Raw genomic sequence first — 18,934 nt, 5'->3', positions numbered from 1 at the left:
AGACAGAGGCTGAAGGGCAGCTCTGTTATTATGACAGTTGCATGGTTTAAATACATTACATACATTTCTACAGTGCATTAGAACAATACATTTTGGGTCAGTCAGAGATGGATCTGAGCCTGGCTGGGGAGCTGGGGGGCTCCTTGCTGCCCCCCCCGTGCAGAGCCCCATCCCTGCACAGGAGATAAAGGAACTGTTCCCCCCTCCCAGGCTCAAGCAGCAGAGCCCCAACCCACCTTTGTTCCTTCCCCCCAACCCCCAAAGATGGGCTAACAAGAAAGCAAGACCCATCACCACCTTCCCCCTGCAGCAGGAGAAGCCACAGCTCAAGGCAAGCAGATGCAGGCAGGAGCCCTGGAACCGTTTCGTACAACACAAGCTCAGCAACTTCTGGGGAAAGGGGAACTCACTGCCTCACCCACCCACAGCAGGCCTGCGAGATTGTCAGCACTAGGGCAGCAAGGAGCCCATGCTGCCTCCCCCCTCTGTGCTCCCATCGTGCCTCCCACCCCTTCCCTGGCAGACCCCTGCCCCTTGAGGCACAAACAGGGCTGGCACCATGCTGGCTGCACAGCAGCCGGAGAGCTTGCTGGGAGCAGGGGCAAAAGCCAAGCAAGAGCAGCTGTAGAGACCCAGCAGGAGGGGTGGATTTGGACAGCAGAGGGGAAGAGGATGCTCTCATCCACCCTCAGCCCTCTCCAGCTAGGGGGTTGCCCCAGAGGGGAGTGGGCACTAAGCTTCAGCTCCTCCCAGAGCCACCTGCTCTTTACAAGGATGAGCCCCTTAGTGTCTAACTGCACCCAAGCCAGCCCCATGAGTCATCCCTCACATATCCACTCCTCGAGCCCCCAGCCAGAGGACAGCCGTTCATTGTGGTCCCTGCTGTGCCAGTGGGCAGCAGGAACTCCCCCTGAGGAAAGCAGTGTGCACAGGGTTGGGGCAGAGGAGAGACAGTGGAGGAGTACAGCACACCCTTAGGGAAAGGGAGGGGGTATAACCCTCTGCAGGCCTTCCTAGCAGCTAGCATGGTGGGGGTGAAAAGGGCCAGTGGTTTGTATAAAGGGCTGGACGGATCCTGGTCTGAGCAGCCTGCTCATCCCAGCCCCAAGCAAGGGTGCTCAGAACCACATGCAGGCTGAGGAAGGGAGGCAGGGGCAGGGTCCCAGCCAACCACGGGTCCTAGTGGATTCCCACACCTCGCCCTGGGCTCTGCCCCAGGCAGGGCACTGAACTCCAACAGAGCTGGGGGGAGACTGTGCCCAACCTGCCTGGCTCCTCCAGTTCGGCTGCAGGTTCCTCCAACCGCACCTGCTCGCTCTACCCAGAAGGTTGAGTCCCAGCCACAGGAGCCAGTGGTGGCCCAGCTCCTCTCACAGTGCTAGTCCGAGGTGGTCAAGCCCTGCCCGTGGCTCCCACAGCTACCACCATGAGAAGAAAGGCTTGCGGCTCTGGAAGCTCTGTGTGTAGGACTCGCTGGCAGTGCGCTGGTGGGAACGCGCCGTCTCCACAATCACAGGTGGCATCTGAACAAGGTGCAGGGGGCTCTTCCCATCTTTCAGTGCCTGAGTCAGGTTCAGGATCTGCACAACACAGCAATGCCTGAGCTGCTCCACGGAACAACAGAGAGCATGTCCACCCCAGCAGCCTTCCTGCCACACAGGCAGGACAAGGCTCCACACCTCACCCATCTGCCTCCCCTGCACACAGCTTACCTGGCCTCTCATGACAGCAATCTGCTTGTGAAACTGCCCCCTGTCAAAGCCAGGGTCTTTCTGAAAGAGAGCAGAGAATACAGTGGGATCCACCTGCTGCCTCACACCATGCAAGAGATTCCTCAAGCAACTCTCTCTCCTCCTGTCCCACACATTTCCTGCTTCTCCCCACACTGAATCATCAACTCCTGGCAGAAGGATAACCCTGCTATGCTGCAGATCAGTCACTGTCAGGAGCTTGGCCACCTTTCTGTCCCCTGCAGCCTTGACAGGGAGCTGCCCAACACCACCCCTGCTTTTCTTCCTCCCAATTCATCCTCACCTGTTCTCCCAGCTCACCTTGAAGAGCTCATACAGATCTTCCTCCAGGTCCTTGACAAAGTTGGGGTCCGAGATCTTGGGAAGAATCAGGTCCTTGATCTCCTGTGAAAATGGGATTTTGGCCTGAGGCAGCCATGCCCAGTAGAATGGATCTGTGGGAGGAAGCAGGAAATGTTAGACCTGAGGAAGGCAAAGAATGGTGCCACATGCCTTTGGGTGCCAGATCATTTGCATCTGGGACACAAGGTCCAGTACTGAGTTGTGTGGCTTGCCAGCACGCCCTGGCACAGCCTGAGGGACTCACATGCTCTCCAGGAGTCTGGGTGTTTCAAGGGAAAGGCCAAACCGTTGTCTATAGCAGCCAGCTTGATGATGGGCTCCTTCACAACCACCCAGTCGCTGTCCTGGAAGGAAGCAGAGCATGTCACAGAGAGGTTACCCCCAGCAGGAACAGTTCCTCTCCTGCTCCCTGTAGCCCTGCTGCCAGGCCATGGCTACCAGAGGCACAGAAGCCTCTTGTCCATAGTGTGGCCCCTTGTCTGCAGAGAAACACTGCATGCTTTGGGTGGGAGTAGGACAAAGCTGCTCCCCTCCAAGCCTCACCCCTAGGATGCACAGGTCCAGCAACACCAGTTTCCTACACAGAGCTCAGCTGCATCCTCACAAAGTCCCACTAGGCCATGAACCACAAAGGCAAACAGCAATGAAAGGCCCAGGAGACAAGATTGGGCCTCCACATGCTCAGAAACCCAAGCCAGCTAGGAAATCCCTGGCCTGCCTGCCAGGCAGACAGCTTGCAGGATCAGAGCCCCCACGCAGCCCCTGCCCGCCAAGAGCCACTCACCCGCACGCCCGCACTGTCCAGGGGACAGTCGTACTTGATGAGCCAGTTGTCATTGCCCCGATCTGCAGGGAGATAAAACCAGCTGAGTCAGTGCCAGGGCCTGCCTGCACCACACCAGGCAGATTCCTCCTCCTCTGACCCAGAAGTGAGACAGACCAGTTTCAGGCCCAGACTCTACCCCAGAGTCCTTGACCTTGCTGCAGGCCCTGGAAAGCCACACCAACACCACATAACCAGCCTTGGAGACTGGAGAGGTCCACATATCCCAAGCTCGCAAGAGAAAGGCCAGCCTGGAAGCCCCAGAGTGCAACCCTGACCCCAAAGTCAGGTGCTGGATCTCCAGACGTGCCAGGATCCTTGCAGCTAGTAAAACTTCTCCCCAGTACTGTGGTGGATCTATATCTTCCAGAAGGCAGGCCAGCAGCCAGAGCAGAGGGCCACAGCGGTGTCCAGCCACAGCAGTTGCACTCTAGCCAGGGGCAGCAACCAAGTGGTGTTGAGAGGAGTTTTGGGTGCCAGGAAGAGATGCCAAGGCTCTGCCCAACTGCCCTTTCTCCATGAGGGAGGAGGCAGGATCTCATACCAGGCAGCCAGCCCTACCTGTGTTCCTGATGATGTAGTCCAGCACCACCAGCCGCTCAAACTGCAGCAGCAGCTGCCGGTTGGTGTTCTCCGGGAGCGGCTCAGCTTCGAACCGCCGCAGCCAGTAGTCAGCGTCCTTGTAGCCTTCCACAAAAAGCTGGAAGGAGCCCACCTGAAGCAAGGAGGGGCAGTGTTACCAGGAGACTGCAGAAGACAAAGAAGCAATGACAGGCAGGGGCAGAGGCCAGCACTCCTACCTTGGGCGGCAGGCCGATGCGGTTGAAGCGCTGGCCGACTTTGGGCACCTTCTCCAGGGCCAGCCTCTTTCCTCGGGACTTCACCCTGTCGATGGCACTGTAGTTAAAGGTCTCGCTGGCCAGATAAACCACCTGGGGGAACAGGAACACAGACATCAGCAGGGGCACCTGGCAAGTCTCACAGGACTGGCTGATAAAAACCAAGACAGCTTTTCCCACAGCTCCACCCACAGCTGAGCAGAAGCAGTCCTGGTCCAGAGCTCTCAACACAATATCTGCAAGGTCAACAGTGCCACAAGACAAGGTGCAAGCAGAGCTGTACAGAAGTACAGGAAAGCCTCCCCAGAATGAGATCCCAGCAGCTGTCCCCTCACCTTTGTGCGGGGAACAATGTTGAGTTCCAGTTTTTGGTCCACCAGGCTGGCACCTGCCTCTGACAAGTATCCCTGGTTGAGGACAAGGCAGTCTCTCCCAAAGCAGCACGGGCAGCACAACTTCTGCAGCCACTTGGTCCACTTGGGGTTCAGCTGCCCATAAGGCTCCTCATTCTTGGGCTTGAAGACACCAATGATTTTCTGTGAGCAGAAGAGAGGAGGGTTGACTCAAGTAAGCTGGCAACACCCAGACACTTACCCCCAAGCCAGCCCATGGTGGGGACAATCAGGAACAGGCCCAGAACAGCCCCTCACTGGGGCAATACCCAGTCTCTGGGACCAGGCAGATCACATAGACTAAGCAGGCAGGGGCCGAGGGCACCCTTCCCCAGCTACTGCCCCAACCCACAAGAGCAGTGTATTGCCCAAAGACCTTCATACTCAGCTCATGCACCTGGAAATGACCCTGCTTGTCCTGAAAGACACCAGTGATTATGTTGTCCCCTGGTAAGCACTGCAGTCCCATCTCTGTGACCTTTGAATGGCTGGGGAGAGCTACTGCTCACCACTGCTCGTTACATACACACAGGAGAGGGAGTGGGATAGAAATCCCTGCCCTGGCTCTAAGATCCATAGAATGGAGCTGGTCCCAAACTGACCAGAGGAAATGCGACCAGAACAGCCGAGCAGCTGGAGGACCCCCAGGCTCCATGCTGGGGGACCCAGGTAGAAACAGAAGAGGGCTGTTCCACTGGGTGCACTGTAGGCAAGAGGTCACAGGCAGCTCCAGACTGGCCACCAGCTGATACCAGCAGCACCCCCAGCCCCTCAATCCAGCCTTACACACTCATCAACCCAATAGTGGGGACAGCAGCACATGGACCCCACCACCACAGAAGCCTTGTGCTAGACACTGCACTGTCACCAAGCCAGCATTGCCAAGCCACACAGCTGAGACAAGGGCCAGGGCAGGAGCAAGACCATTTGCCCCTGCAAACCAGGCATCCCTGGGGGGCTGCAGAGCAGCTCCAGGCTGGCAGCGTCTGCTCTAGGGTGACTCAACAGCTCACACAAGCAGCCCTCCTCCCCGCAGCTGGTGCTGGCCCTGGCCTGAGTGGGTGGCACTTGCCCAAGCTGAGCTTCTGCCACCATGTGGAAGTAGGACATAAGTCCAAGCAGCTCAGCAGGGCACCCCAGTGCAATCCTAGTCCAGGAAGGGCCAGAAACCAGCCCAGGGCAGGCTGAACCATGGTTTTGTCCAAGAAGTGGGAGAGAAAGGGTTTGAGGGAACAGAACAGCCACCTCCAGATCACATGGAGAAACCACTTCCCCTGAACAGGCAGGAGGGCAATCCCCTCCTCATCCCACGTGAAGGCACACAACTGCCAAACACTTCTTTGGCTTTGAGCCTGCAAGAGGTTTGTTGGAAGCTCTGGCAGCATGGAGCCCTGTGCTCCATGGAGCCAGTCCCGTAGAGCAAGGCCCAGCCAGGCAGCAGCAGTGGAAGCAGAGGCCACAGGCCCAGCAGCACAGCGTTCCCTTCCAGACAGACCCATGTGGGAGCAGCACAGGCAGGGAAAACAGGTCTGCCTGGCACCAGCAGCAAGGCAGAGGGAGCCAGGCCAGCCCAGAGGCGCAGCCAGCAGCTGGGGTAACCACAGCTGCTGAGGCTGGGGAAGCACACCGGGGCTGGGACCTCTGACAGCCCAGAGGGAAGCAAAGACAAGAAAAAAGTTTTCCCCCCAGTACCCTCAACCCTTGCCTGCAACAACAGCACACTGAATCCTCTCTCGTGCCAGCAGCAGGTGGGTTTTGGTGACCCTGGGCAGCAGCCACAGAAATGAGATACACATGACATTTGTTGACAGCAGGGCAGTCTAGGGGACCTGCTGCTGACATGGCCAGCAGTCCATGGACTTTGGCTCCTTGCACACATCCTCCACCAGCCCTCACCAAGCTCGGGTCTCTTACAGCCAGGCACCTTCTACTCTGCCACCCCCAGGCAGCTCATGCAGCTGCCCACCCCGGCAACACCTCATACTGGGCAACATAAGTGAGCCAGAGGACAGCAGAAGGAACTGTGTACGGCCCCACAGCCTGTCAGCTCAGCTGGGACCTGCTTGCCACAGCTCCCAGCAGCCAGGCTCCACCCAGGGAACAAAAACTAGGGCACACTAGAGACCTGAGAGCCCAGTCCTGCTTCTCAGGGAGCATCCTGGCACACACGTGGCAAGGGAGTCATGGGAAGCAGCAAGAGCTCAAATAATCAGGCTGGGTGCTGAGGGTCACAAGACAAGCCACCCTGTGCTGCGCACACATCCAGCCAGTGGCGTGGAGACGGCGCCACACAGCTGACCAGATCTATAGAGGACCAGCTATATGTCAAGAAGTTTCCCTCAATTACATCAATCGCACAGCCACAGAGGAGACATCCCACTCCAGTCTCACAAGACAAAAACCAGCTCAGCTCTGAGTCACAGCCCTTGGGCTGGAGTCACTGTGGTCAGGAGATGCCAAGGCACAGGCCCGGGGCAGAAGGTGACCCATCCTTTTTAGGCACAAAAGCCACAGAAGAGACTGAAGCAGCACTGGACACTGTCACCCCCCCCTCCTGCTGCTGAACCCACTGCCTTTCTCCCCGGGAAAGCCCCATGTGGCTCCTACCGAGCCGCCCACGGCCCCTCACCGGCCGGCACCACCGGTCCCGTCGGGAGCGCCCTCCCCCAGACGCCGCCCAGCTCCCGGTACCACCCCGGGCCGGGGCCGGCTCACCCCCTGCGGGTCCTTGACGAAGTAGCTGCCGCTGGAGCCCTGCGAGATGCGCTCGGGGAAGATGCCGCGCTCGCTGGCCAGCTCCGCCCGCCGCACCACGTCGGCGAACTCAGGGTCCTCGGGGAAGTCGTTCCGCTCCCGCTGCGCCGCTGCGGCCGCCTGGGCCTGGGCCTGCGCCGCCGCCTGGGCCTGCGCCTGGGCCTGCGCCGCCGCCGGGCCCCGCGCCCCCCGCTCCAGCAGCGGCTGCCGCTCGCGGTCGCGGCCGCCGGGGGAGGCGGGAGGAGAGGGCGGCGGCGGCTGGGGGGCGGCAGGCGGGGGGGCACGCACGGCACCCCCGGGCAGCCCGTAGTCCGGGGCCTGCGCCCGCTCCGGGGACACCAGCGGGCTCGTCTCGTCCATCGCGCGCGCCCGGCCCCGCCGCGCCGCCAGCGTCACCGCCGCTTCCGGCTACGTCACCGCCCCGCCCCGCCGCCTGCCCCGCCCCACCGAGGCGGCCCCGCGGGCCCAGCGCGGGCATGGCGCCTGCCGCCGTGCCGGGGAGGCGGGCCCGTAGGCCCCCAGGCCCCGCACCGCCGGTACGTGGGGAGCCCGCTGGGCCCGCGCCCCTTCTCCTGTGCCCCACACAAAAATGGCCGCTCGGGAATAGCAGCACCCTAGATGCCCTTCTCAAAGATGGCGGCAGGGCGGGGCACTGTCCCTTTACCGACACGCCCGGCGAGGCGGCCGCCTTGCCCCATACAAATATGGCGGCTGGCGAGGGCGTGCTGCGGAACTGGCCAATGGGCAGTCGCGTTGCTAGCGGTTGCTATGGTGACAGCCAACGAGGGGCGGGGATGGACGCTGGCGGCGTGGCACCGCCTGGCGGGGCGGGGGGCTGAGAGGGGAGGTGGCCGGGCCGCCGCCCCTCGGCGGGACCCCCGTGGGCAGCGGTGCGGGCCGGCAGCGCCGAGCCAGGTGAGCGGGGGCCGCCGGTCCCTGCGCCTCCCTGGGCAGGCACCGGGTCTGCGGGCATCGCCACGGGGCTCCGGAGGGGCGAGGGTGCGCGGGCACGGCGGGGTGTGCGCGCATCAGCCCTGGGTGCATGGACGCGGCGGGGTGTGCGCGCATCGTCCCTGGGTGCAGGCACCGCGTCTGGACGCGCTGCCCGCGCGGGGTGTGCGTGTGTCCCCCGGGCGCGTGGCACGGGCAGGGCGTGCCCGCGCTCCCCTCCCCGCGGTGCGTGGCTGCAGCCTGCGGGCGCAGGGCCCGCGCAGGCGGCGGGCTCCGAGTGGAGGTGCGCGTGGCATCGCCCCTGCTTGCTGTGGGTGTCGGGGGGGGCACCCAGCGGCTGCGCTGCTCGGCAGGCAAGTGCTGCCTGTCCCCGGGATGCAGTCGCAGCAGCAGGCACAGGCCGTGCTGGCAGCAGGAGCCCTCCCCTTCAGCGGTCCCCAGCAGCGCCCTTTCCTCCTCCTGGCACCTCCAGAGTTGCCCTCAGAGGTGCTGGGCGAGCGGCGGGCTGGGCAGCCGGCGCTGAGCTCCCGATCTCTTCCATCAGCAGAGTGCACTGTTCAGCTGCCGCTCGGCTTGGCTGGGGGCCATTTCTCCTCTGGAGACAAAGCCCTTGCAAGTTCCCTGCTGTGCTCCCGGGTGTGCATCTGCCCAGTTAGCTGGGCCAGCACCTGTCTCTCCAAGGATGCGAAGCCTGGTGCAAGCAGGCATCCCCCTTCGGAAACGGGGGGGGCAGTCCCTTCTCATCGTAGGCATTGCCTGAGCCACACGGGGAGCCACTGGACGGGCAGCACCCAGCCCACCTGCAGGGCTGTCTCCATGCTGGTGCCTTCCTCTGGTGCTGGGGAGAGCTGTGTGGCACGGCAGTGGCTTTGGGGGTGTTCCGGGGGGCTGCTTGCTGTGATCAGGCACGTTTGCAAACCCTCAGTAGCCAAGGCCCTGGAGCCCTATGGTGCCCTGTCTACTGTCCCTCTTAGGGGGAGCAACCACCCTATCCTCCACACCGAACTGGGAACCCCACAGCCACTTTGCTCCCTCCTCTGAAGAGCCAGCACTGAGCCTATTTCCTCCCGGGGCTTCCCCAGCCCGAACCTGCTATGGTGCAGGCCTCAGGATCCAGCCAACTCCTGCCACGCTCCTCTTCTGCTGCTTGCTCACATTTCACGGGGCTCTGACCCCCACGGGCTCACATCATCCCGAGCCCTGCAGCTGGGTACGCAGCAACCCGAACCTGGCGGCTGGGGTTTCAGAGGCAGGGCAGGGTGGCCCATCTCCTGGGGTCACCTCCTCATCTGTGGCGCACCCCAGCAGAGCTGTCCCCAGGGCAGATGCATGTTTCTGCTTGAGCCGAGGGGCTGTGGGGGCTCTGGGTGAGCTGGGCTGCATTCCCACACCCAGCAGCCACCTTCTGCGCCTCTCCCTGCCAGCTTTTGCCCTGCACTGCTGGAGGCTGTCATCATGACCCTCACCAAAGGCTCCTTCACCTACTCCAATGGCGAGGAGTACCGCGGCGAGTGGAAGGAAGGTGAGATGGGGTGGGAGGGGATGCTGCTGCCTGCCCTGGGGTTGAGCAGACCCTGCATCTGACCATCACCTAACTGGGGCAGGTCCTGCCTCCCTCCATCCAGCACTGCCTGTTTCTGCCCTTGAATAGGTCGCAGGCATGGCATTGGGCAGCTGACATTTGCTGATGGCACCACTTATATGGGGCACTTTGAGAATGGGCTCTTCCATGGCTGCGGTGTGCTCACCTTCTCAGATGGCTCCAGGTGAGTATGGCAGCCCCATGTACACCCCCTGGGCATCCCCCTTGCTGTGGGGAGCTGCTGCCTCAGGACCTCTTCCCACACAGGTACGAGGGGGAGTTTGTGCAGGGCAAGTTCAATGGTGTTGGCGTCTTCACCCGCTGCGACAACATGACCTTTGAGGGTGAATTCAAAGGCGGGCGTGTGTATGGCTTTGGTGAGTGCCCAGCAGCACAGTGCGGTCAGCCAAAGCCCCAGTTTGGCATGGCCCTGGCTGGCTTGTCCTACTCTTTCTCTCCAGCTGTGCTGCTCCTGCTGCTGCCCTCACTCCCAGCCCTTCCCTCCCCAGGTCTCTTGACCTTCCCTGATGGCTCCCACGGAGTGCCCCGCAACGAGGGCTTCTTCGAGAACAACAAGCTGCTGCGGCGAGAGAAGTGCCCAGCCATCATCCAGAGGGCCCAGGGTGCCTCCAAGTCTGCCCACAACCTGTCAGCATGATGGTGCCCCTCGCCTCACTTCCACTGGAGTGGGGACCCCCACACTCGGCACTGGCTGGCCCTGCAGTCCCTGGAGCGGGGATGAAGCACTGCTGGGTGGATCCCCTGCCCTCCACTTGGCAGCTGCCCAGCCTTGGTGGGACTGCGGGTCCTCACCAAGTCCCCTTTCTGAACCCCTGCCAGTGAGGAGGACAGGCCCCCTGCTCTCTACCCAAGTGCCCTGGGGCAGCCATGGTGCCTTCTCTCTCTGGCTGCAGCCCTGACACCTACCAGAGCAGCCAGGGCCCAGACCCTCTGCCCCCTCAGGAAGGCTGCAGACCACCAGGGCTGCCAGCCTGCTATGAAGGATGGAGCAGGTGTATAGGGGCTGGGCCCCAACCCCACTGCCAGGGTGCCTTGGCTGTGGGCTGCTGGCTGGACCGTGTGCCTGCAGAGGGGTAGCTTCTGGCCTGTTTTGCTGCCCTGGTCCCGAGGCAGGGTGGGCACCCCAGGGTGCTGTGGCCTGTGCCCTCAGCTCTGGGTGACTGGCCACCCCCCCCGCATGCCCTGTGCAGCATGACATGGTGCCCCTAAAGAGCCCAACCTGCTTTTGGAGCCAGCTGTGTCCCACTCATCCCTGTGCCAATCCAGCCCACCCATTCCCTTGGGGACATCTGCAGCACTATCTCCATCAAGGGGGGCCAGGGAACGCCCAGCCTGGTCCATGTCTGCTGCACCCTGTGGGAGGGCAGGAGCAATGGTGAACAGGGAGCAGAGTCAGCCATAGCCTGGGATGAGGGGCACAAGCAGGGCTGCATGGGATGCCAGGTCTGGAGGGGTGCCAGGGCTGGAGCAGGTAGCCTGGGCAGGGCGGGCAGGGTAGGGGCATGATGGGGGGGCAGGGGACACAGAGCTCTCCATCTTGCCCCCCGCATGCATCCTTCACCTCCCTGCAGCGTGCTCACCTTCACCCCAGCACGGTCTGGCTGGCCGCGGGGGTTCCAGCCCTCGCAGCCTGGTGGTGGGTGCCGGTCTCTGCCCTCCCTGGTCCCGTGCCTTGCCGTGACCCTGCCTTGTGCTGCCGCCTGCACGGGGCTCAGCTCAGTAAACCACGTTGCCAAACGCCTGGGCTGTGTCCTTTTTGCTGGAAGCAGGGACTGGGTCGGGGGCTGTTTGTGCAGGCAGGACTGCAGACACAGAGCGGGTCAGTGCGTTTATTCCCAGCACACGGCACAGGGATCCATCCCTTCCCAGGTGGGGACGGTGGGACCCCGGGGTCTGGCAGGCTCAGGGAATACTGGGTGTCCCCCCCACCCACTCTGCCCAGAGCAGTCCGGTCCAGCAGGAAGGAGTGAGACGGGTGGCTTTCTCCTGGCCACACCCCGGTGTCCCCACCACTTCCTCAGCTCCCAGGATCGCTATTCCCGTGCCCCCGCGGCGAGGGAAGGGGCAGGGGGGTAACCCTCACAACCAGCCATTGGCACTGAAGGTGTTCCTCAGCTCCTCAACCTGGGGGGCACTCAGCGGGGCCAGAGGTGCTCGGCAGGGACCCCCGTAGTAGCCAAACCACTCCATTGCCTTCTTCAGCCCCGGGATACCAAACCGGCGGGTGACCTGTGGGAGAGAGAGCGCCGGGGGGGCTTGCTGGCTCCTGCTGGACGGAGTGGCACGCTCCATTCGCTCCTGCAGCAGCCCCATGCTGGGCTACAAGGCTGGGCAGGGTGTGGGGTGCCTGCAGCCCGCCCATCAAAGTACCTGCAAGTGGGGTGGGGGCCCCGGAGAGGAGCTGGCAAGGCTCCTGCAGACGGTCAGGCAGGCACCTGCTGCCAGCAGACACCCTGATCCTGGCATGGCAGGGCCAGCTTTTCCCACCCTGCCGCCTCCTGCCTGGCTTGGTTCCCCAGCCAGGTCCTGTGCCATCCTGTCCTCCCTGCCCACTCCCTAGCTCTGCCATGGCCTGGCACCCCCACCCCGCAGCACCCTGGTGCTGCTGCCCACTCACCGCTGCGTTGGGCTCGATGAGCCGGTGCTGCAGGTCACGGGCCTCCTGCCATCGGCCCTCACGGCACAGACGGTCCAGCTGGCACAGCGGGGCCCCCAGGACGTTGGCGAGGGCGCAGATGCCCCCAGAGGCACCTGTGGATGCCAGGACACATTGGCAGTCAGCTCAGCATGCCAGTCCCTCCCAGGCACCACTGCCCCTCTCCTGACTCCCCCTGCTTGGCTGCCCAGCCAAGGCACCTACCCAGGACATAGCTTGCCAGCAGGAAGCCAGCTGACCCTGCCAGCACCTGGAAGTCCTCCTGCTTCGTCTTGTGGACCATCAGCCCCATGCGGGTGATCTGGGGAGAAAAACGCTGTGCCCCAGGGCAGGCATCACCCTGTCTCGCTCCATGGGGATTGTGTGGCATCCCTGGGTCCCGGGGAAGTGCTGCAAGTCCCCTCTCCCCATTCCCAGCTCTAGGCCAGGTTTGGTGGCAGCCAGCCCTGGGAAAACCTTGCCCCACTCACGTCCCCACCGCTGTCCTTGATCCCGACAATGTTGGGGTGCTGAGCCAGGGTGAGGACAGCCTCCAGGGGCAGCTCCAGGCCAGTGTTGGCTGGCACGCTGTAGAGCACCACGGGGATGGGGGATGCATCGGCGACCTGTGGGCAGCCAGGCAGAGCTCAGCAGCTAGAGTGGGTTGGAGATGTGTGGGGTGCGCTGCCCATCCTGCTGCCTCAGCTGGGCTGCTGGCAAGCACCGGGCATGGCTCACCTCCGTGTAGTGCTGAACCAGGGCACTGCTGGTCATGGCCCCCTTGTAGTAGCAGGGCGTCACCACCAGTGCCACATCAGCCCCTGCCTCTGCCATGCTGACCGTCAGCTTGATGGTGGTCTGGGTGGCTAGGGAGGAGGCAGAGGAGTGAGTGATGCCCAGGGGGGACACATACGGCCCCAGCACTGCCCGTGCAGGCACTCACATTCACAGCCTGATCCGGCCAGCAGCAGGCGGTCCCTGGGCAAAGCCTGGCGCACGCAGCTCACCACCTCCAGCTGCTCATGGGGTGCCAGGTAGGGATATTCCCCATTGGAGCCCAGCACTACCAGTCCTGAAACGCAAGTGCGGGGAGGGCAGGGCTTGGGCATAGGAACACAGTGCCCACAAGGTGGCCATCCCTACCCTCTCCACACCACACCCTCATGTGGGCACCAGGCACCCAGAGCAGCCCTTCACCTGCATACAGCAGTCCCCTTGGGCCAGGAGGCTCCTGTAGGTGCCCTGCAAAGTCCTGGGCTCCCCCACAAAAGGCACAGGTGGGTATACGCCCCCAGATAGCAGTGCCCACCTGCACTGCACTGAGAACCAGCAGTGCCGTCCTTTACCCAAACACCCTCATGTGTGCTATGAACACACCCTGTGGTCCAAGCACACCGGCTGCAACCCTCCATCCTCAGAAACTGCCCCACACAGCACTGCTAGCAAGGCATTTCTTGGTGCCCACAGCCAGGCTGTGCCACCCTGTCCCTTGCCGGGGCACACAGACTCCTTCCTTGGGACCCTCCCAGCACCACGAGTATAGGCTGCCAGGCTCTGCTGCAGCATCCTAAGCTCCAGGATACCAGGAGGTTGAGACATCCCCACCAGCCTTTCTCCCTTCCTTGCCCCTGGGCACCCAGACAGAGACCTCTGCAGCTCACAGTGTGTCCTCTCCTGTCCTCATCCCTGCAGCCCTGGAGTCACAGCCTGGCCAGGAGAGGGGAGACCCCAGGGCACATCCCCGTGACCCACAGATGCTTCCTGCAGCCACTCTCCTTCCGTCCATCCATTCTGGGCAATCAACAGATTGCATCCCATGGCACTGAATCTGTGTGAGTGTGCACGGGTGGTGCAGAAGGGTAGGTTAGAGTCTGCAGCTACATGTAGAGGATGTGTGCAAGCTTGCACATGTGTGGAGTGTATATGCAAGCATGCACCAGAGCGTGGTGGGGGTGTGCAAGGACAAATGCTTGTGCCTGGGCTGCCTGGGCACTTGCAGTGCAAAGGGCCCCAGATGGGTCACCAGAGGGGCTGCCAGTCCTGGAGCAAAGTCCAGCTGGAGGCTGAGCACCCTTGGGAATGCAGCAGGCTGCCTGCATGCTGCCATACAGCCACTGCAGTAGGCAGGGATCTGGCAGAAGCCTGCATGGAGAAGGGCAGCAGGCAGTACTTACCTCGGAAGGGGATGCTGGCGTAGTGGTGCAGGTTCCCCTCCAGTCGTGCATAGTCCACCTCTTGCATGGGTGAGAAGGGGGTTGCAAGGGGCGGGAAGATGCCCCCGAGGTCAAGTGTGTGCCTTGGTGCTGGGAGGGTGCTGAGCCCCCGGTGCTGCCTGGGTGCTGCCCAATGCAGAGCTGCCAGGGTGGGCCGGAGGGGTGAAACAAAGCGGGTGCTGAGTGCCATGGTGGATGGGAGCTGCTGCTGGTCGTGCCACCTGCCCTGCTGAGGGGCTGTCAATGATTGACAGGGCATGTGAGAGGCCCACAACCCAGCTGGTCAGGTGATGTGGGGGATGGCAGTGGGTGAGCTCAGGATGGTCTCTGCCCCTCCAGGAGCTGGACATAGGAGCTCAGCAACCCTCTGGGTGAGCCCCAGCTGTGCTTTCTCTTTCGCTTGCTGCTGCGCTTGGTAGAAGTGACCCATCCTGCAAAGGGGCAGTGGTGTTACCCCGGGGAGTGGCTCCAGCAGGGAAGGCAGGAGAACGAGCTGCCATCCAGCCTTACAGAGTGGCTACCCAGCAGGGGCATGGCTGCTCCCTGGCATAACCTGAGCCTTCAGCACAGCGTGGACCCAGGCTGAGCTGCCTCTGAAGTAGTTTTCCTCCCTGAGCTTGCCCAGGGGGGAGACTTTGAAACACTGCAAGCAACCAAGGCTTCCCACAGCAAGGAGTTCTGCCCTTGAACCACTGGTGTCCTGGTCCCATTGTGTCACCAACGTTCAAGTCCCTGTGCTAGGAGGAAGGGCACATGTGTGCTGCTGGGTAACCCAGCTCCTTCAGATAACTCAGCTCCCCAGAAACCCAGCCTGCCCAGCCCCATTGCCCTGGTGCAGACTTCCCAGCACCACAGCCCCCTGGAGCCAAACACTGCTCATTGCTGGCTTTTATTGACATGGACAAGTCTCGGCTGGATCCTGCTCCTTGGAACTGAGCTTGGTCCTGGGTCTCTGCCCAGAGCTGTCATGCGGGGACCTCCATCTCCACCTGTGGCTGCTCCTTGGTCTCTAGTGCCTGGCGCGTGTCCACCTGCCACTGCTGCACTAGATCCGTTGGGGTCTTGCCAGCCTGCAGGACCAAGCAGAGAGAGGCTGGGGCTGGGGTAGCATGACATGGTGGGGCAGCAAATGGCCCCAGTGCTGTCCCTGCCACTGACCTGGTTCTTGGCCATCATGTCAGCTCCGTGCAGGATCAGCAATTTGATGATCTTGTAGCGGCTGAGCCGTGTGGCATCATGCAGTGCCGTGTCACCTTCCTGTGAGAGACAGCCTGGCTGGGGATCACGGTGCAGCTCCAGGGAGAGGCACCCCCTACCTGTCCCCAGCACTGCTTCCCAGCTCCCCACACACCCACCTCCCCATGGGCACAAGGGGGACAGTACCAGCCCCAGCTCTGGCTGCAGATGCCAGCACCCCAGTTCAGATGCTGGGAGCCTCTGGAGAGATCACCCAAGGGAGGGGGGATCAGTGTTGCCCCCCAAGCGCTGGCTGTGCAGCTGCAGCACTCACCCTGTCTGGGGAGTTGATGTCCACCCCACAGTGGATGAGGTACTCCACAATGTCAAGGTGCCCAGTCCTGGTGGCCACATGGAGGGGGGTGCTGAGCAGCTTGAGGGGGAAGGAGATGGACACTAGAGGACATCAGCACCTACCACTGCTAGCTTAACACAGGGCCAACCCTGGCCCTCCAGGGTATGTCCATGCCATCAGCACAGCCTCATGCCCCCAGGGCTCTGCCCGACACACCTTGTCCTTCACGTTGAGGTCTGCCCCACGGTCCTGCAGCAGCTTGACGGCATCCAGGTGCCCACCCCGGCAGGCCCAATGCACAGCAGTGCAGTCCAGCTGGGTGCAGAGCCACGTCATTGACAAGGGTCACCACCACCCCGTGTCTGTTCCCTGCCCCAGCTGGTCCCCAGGCTTGGGCTGAGCTGACAGAGCCCTGCCCGTGACCACCTCAGCAGTGGGACAGTACTGGCCCACTGCAGAGATCCTGACCCTGCAGCTGCTCCGTGACCTCACCCGGTCCCTGAAGTCAACAGTGGCCCCACTGTCCAGAAGCTTCTGTAGGATGTCCATGTGTCCCTCCAGCGACGAGCGGTGAAGGGCTGTGCGGTGGAACTGAGAGGATGAGTCACCACATTGGTGGCTGGATCCATTCCCCCATGCCACCCCAGCTGTACCCCAAGCCGCATCCCAGGGATCCCAGCCCCTGCCAGCAGGCATGGCAGGGCACAGGCAGGGCACAGGCAGGGCACAGGCAGGGGACAGCCAGCGGCTGTGGGAGGCGCTACCTCGTCACTTGTGTTGGGGTTGCCACCTTCTGCCAGAAACTTCTCAATGACATGCATCTTTCCCTGGACAGCAGCTCTCAGAAAGGTCTCTGGCTCCACGGGACCCTCCTGACAGTGAGATGGGCTCAGGGCTGAGGCATTGCAGGGGTGCGGGAGAGGGAACAACATGGGGAGTCCCCCTGCCCTGCTTCCCCAGGCAGGTCCCCAGCTGGCAGGGCTGGTCTGCGGGGTCTACAGCCGCCCCCCCTCCCACATCCCGGGACTCCCCGGACATACGATCTCCAGGGGCTCTGGCGGGGGGGGTGGCTCGGGGGTTGCTGCCCGCTCCTCGCGGCGCTGCCGGCGCTGCTTGCGGAGCTCGATGAGGTGCTGGATGCTCCCCACATCGATGATCTCCCGCCGCAGGTCCACCGAGCTCTTCCGCACCCGCTCCTGGCCCTGGGGGATACACGTAGCACCCCATTCGCCTTTTCTGTGCTCACCCATCCCCCAGCTCACCCCACACCTCACATCGTCTCACCTTAACAGCCTCGAGGCCCCGGTTCCTGGGGCCGCAGCGTTTCTCCTCCTCCAGCTCGGGTGTGCTCATCCGCTCCACGGCCAGTGGCTCCCGCACACCATCCCCTTTGAGAAGCTGCACCGGCACAGCAGGCTGCATGGTCTCAGCCCCACCACCTCCATCCCCAGCCCCCTGGTGAAGGTGACTCTGGGCACAGTTCACAGCTCACCCTAAGGTCCCTGGGATGCCTGGCAGCCCTCAGGCTTGCCCTTGCCTGCTTGCCCCACTCAGCAAGCTGGGCACTTGCCTGCTGCTCAGCAAGAGCTCCTGAGTTGGCAACCTGATGCCCCTGAGAGCCCGTGGCCACCTTGCCCCATCCCCAGGACGGCAGGGTCAGTGCCAGCTGCCTTGCACCCGGACACTAAGGGTGAGCACAGCACACAGCAGGTCCTGCCACAACCCCCTGCCCTACGGGCCCACCTTCTCTTCTTCCTCCGCCAGCTTCTGCTCAATGAGCTCCTTGGCCTTTTGGACATCCAGCTCCATGTCTGCCTGTGGTTCACAGCCCCGCGCAGGATGTGGCCTCTCCTCCTCACCACCACAGGCAGGGAGCTCCCAGTCCTGACTCCCGGTGCTGCCGGTGGCTCCGCTGGCCGTGGGGCTTTATGCCGCCGGCCCCTCCGTCCTGCAGCCCAAGGGCACCAACAGCTGTGGCTGCTCCACATGATTGGGGCAGCTTTGCCATGAGCTCACCCTCCTGCTTTCTGGTGGCCCTGGCTCACCTCCTTGGCCCCACACCCTCTTAAAGAGACCCACCGTTCCACCCTCCATGCTGCCTGGGACCCCCAGGTTGGGAGTGGGGAGCTGGTGTGCGCACAGCCCACAGCAGCCAGGTCAGCAGAAAGGGGATGTGATCCAGCCTGGTGCAGTGGATCCTGTGCTTCCCACCCCTGGGCAGCCAGGATGCTCCCCATGGCTCCTAAAACCCCATCCCCATGCAACCAGAGGCTGCAGCATCCACAGACACTACTCAAGGCTCCCTGGTACCTGGGGAGGGGTGTTGCTGCCCACCCCAAAGGGAGGCAATGGGCTCCCTCAGACCTCTCAGGCAGCAGCATGAAGCACGTGATGCAAGGAGCTGTGGCCTCTCCACACTGCTTTGGAGGATGATCTCAGGTGTAGAGCGTCTCAAGCAGCCCTGCCAGGGTCCCAGTAGCTGCCTGGCCTCCCCTACCACGCACAGGCAGCCTGGCAGCAGGACCAGCCCCACATGGGGTCAGTGGCCAAAGTCAGTAGCTATTCCTGGCAGCAGGGACATTGTGCAGCCCCCCTGGGCTTTGCTCTCCCCCTTTGTAAGATGAGGACAGTGCTGCCCTGTGCTGGGACAGTTAATGCACTGGGCTCCCAGCACAGAATCTGGGGGAAGGACAGATGAGGACATGTCACTGTCACCTTCATGGCCAGCTTTGAGCGCCCTGTTCCATGAGTGCCACAGAAGGCACCCTATTCACCAGGACAGGCAATGGGGGCCACAAAGGTAGTCTGCAAATTGTCCTGCTCCATAGACTATCTTGTCTGGCCCCCAGGGAAGGTACAGACTCTAAAGGGAAGCACTGGGACAGGGACATAGTGGCCCCACACCAGCAAGCAGCCAGAATAGCAATGGGACAATGCCAGCAGAGCTGTTGAAGGGTTCAGGCAGGCAAAGAGGCAGGGCTGGAGGGACAGAGTTGAGATGGCACTGGGGGAGCAATTCTAGGGCACTCAGGTTTTCTCAGCCACCCCATGCCCACTGTAACATGGGAGCAGACGTAGAACAGGCAGAGGCACCTGCTGT

General features: G+C 62.4%; 4 protein-coding genes across 5 annotated transcripts; 1 reads left to right on the top strand and 3 right to left on the bottom strand.

The window, feature by feature from the left end:
• Positions 1-10: 10 nt before the first annotated feature.
• On the bottom strand, positions 11-7,316 carry PI4K2A (phosphatidylinositol 4-kinase type 2 alpha). Its single transcript, XM_051618583.1, has 9 exons — positions 6,863-7,316; positions 4,091-4,291; positions 3,717-3,848; positions 3,478-3,631; positions 2,878-2,939; positions 2,338-2,437; positions 2,052-2,185; positions 1,713-1,772; positions 11-1,580 (listed from the first exon to the last, which is right to left on the bottom strand). The coding sequence occupies exons 1-9, from the start codon at positions 7,259-7,261 to the stop codon at positions 1,419-1,421; spliced, it is 1,404 nt and encodes a 467-aa protein (XP_051474543.1). The 5' UTR covers positions 7,262-7,316; the 3' UTR covers positions 11-1,418.
• A 407-nt stretch (positions 7,317-7,723) lies between these two features.
• MORN4 (MORN repeat containing 4) lies at positions 7,724-11,196 on the top strand. The gene is made up of 5 exons (XM_051619840.1): positions 7,724-7,816; positions 9,277-9,374; positions 9,504-9,618; positions 9,702-9,811; positions 9,944-11,196. Exons 2-5 carry the CDS (start codon positions 9,308-9,310, stop codon positions 10,090-10,092), a joined length of 441 nt encoding a protein of 146 aa, XP_051475800.1. The 5' UTR covers positions 7,724-7,816; positions 9,277-9,307; the 3' UTR covers positions 10,093-11,196.
• A 74-nt stretch (positions 11,197-11,270) lies between these two features.
• On the bottom strand, positions 11,271-14,562 carry HOGA1 (4-hydroxy-2-oxoglutarate aldolase 1). 2 transcript variants are annotated; one of them, XM_051617853.1, is made up of 7 exons: positions 14,265-14,562; positions 13,034-13,162; positions 12,829-12,956; positions 12,582-12,716; positions 12,316-12,412; positions 12,073-12,206; positions 11,271-11,684 (listed from the first exon to the last, which is right to left on the bottom strand). In XM_051617853.1, exons 1-7 carry the CDS (start codon positions 14,560-14,562, stop codon positions 11,535-11,537), a joined length of 1,071 nt encoding a protein of 356 aa, XP_051473813.1. In that variant the 3' UTR covers positions 11,271-11,534. The 2 variants fall into 2 exon arrangements, with proteins under 2 accessions (XP_051473813.1, XP_051473814.1); XM_051617854.1 differs by having other exon boundaries at positions 12,316-12,427; positions 14,265-14,535.
• A 628-nt stretch (positions 14,563-15,190) lies between these two features.
• Positions 15,191-17,774, bottom strand: ANKRD2 (ankyrin repeat domain 2). The gene is made up of 9 exons (XM_051617844.1): positions 17,578-17,774; positions 17,119-17,232; positions 16,875-17,036; positions 16,599-16,706; positions 16,327-16,425; positions 16,051-16,149; positions 15,814-15,912; positions 15,462-15,560; positions 15,191-15,373 (listed from the first exon to the last, which is right to left on the bottom strand). Exons 1-9 carry the CDS (start codon positions 17,641-17,643, stop codon positions 15,269-15,271), a joined length of 951 nt encoding a protein of 316 aa, XP_051473804.1. The 5' UTR covers positions 17,644-17,774; the 3' UTR covers positions 15,191-15,268.
• Positions 17,775-18,934: the final 1,160 nt, after the last annotated feature.

Source organism: Apus apus, chromosome 4 (genome assembly GCF_020740795.1).
Source record: "Apus apus isolate bApuApu2 chromosome 4, bApuApu2.pri.cur, whole genome shotgun sequence".
Lineage (NCBI taxonomy): Eukaryota > Metazoa > Chordata > Aves > Apodiformes > Apodidae > Apus > Apus apus.
Note: the sequence above shows the minus strand (reverse complement) of the source record. Positions and strands in the feature narration are given on the sequence as shown.

Excerpts from the sequence above, each read along its gene's own strand:
- PI4K2A (XM_051618583.1), bottom strand. The coding sequence starts at position 7,261 with ATGGACGAGACGAGCCCGCTGGTGTCCCCGGAGCGGGCGCAGGCCCCG. Across the intron at positions 4,292-6,862 it reads TCGTCAAGGACCCGCAGGGG|AAAATCATTGGTGTCTTCAA; the intron begins GTGAGCCGGCCC and ends TTCTGCTCACAG. Across the intron at positions 3,632-3,716 it reads GCATCGGCCTGCCGCCCAAG|GTGGGCTCCTTCCAGCTTTT; the intron begins GTAGGAGTGCTG and ends TCCTTGCTTCAG.
- ANKRD2 (XM_051617844.1), bottom strand. The coding sequence starts at position 17,643 with ATGGAGCTGGATGTCCAAAAGGCCAAGGAGCTCATTGAGCAGAAGCTG. Across the intron at positions 17,037-17,118 it reads GGGGCCTCGAGGCTGTTAAG|GGCCAGGAGCGGGTGCGGAA; the intron begins GTGAGACGATGT and ends TGTATCCCCCAG. Across the intron at positions 15,561-15,813 it reads ACATCAACTCCCCAGACAGG|GAAGGTGACACGGCACTGCA; the intron begins GTGAGTGCTGCA and ends TGTCTCTCACAG.
- MORN4 (XM_051619840.1), top strand. The coding sequence starts at position 9,308 with ATGACCCTCACCAAAGGCTCCTTCACCTACTCCAATGGCGAGGAGTAC. Across the intron at positions 9,375-9,503 it reads CCGCGGCGAGTGGAAGGAAG|GTCGCAGGCATGGCATTGGG; the intron begins GTGAGATGGGGT and ends GCCCTTGAATAG. Across the intron at positions 9,812-9,943 it reads CGGGCGTGTGTATGGCTTTG|GTCTCTTGACCTTCCCTGAT; the intron begins GTGAGTGCCCAG and ends TTCCCTCCCCAG.
- HOGA1 (XM_051617853.1), bottom strand. The coding sequence starts at position 14,562 with ATGCCCTGTCAATCATTGACAGCCCCTCAGCAGGGCAGGTGGCACGAC. Across the intron at positions 12,717-12,828 it reads TGGTTCAGCACTACACGGAG|GTCGCCGATGCATCCCCCAT; the intron begins GTGAGCCATGCC and ends GGCTGCCCACAG. Across the intron at positions 12,207-12,315 it reads GCTGGCAAGCTATGTCCTGG|GTGCCTCTGGGGGCATCTGC; the intron begins GTAGGTGCCTTG and ends TGGCATCCACAG.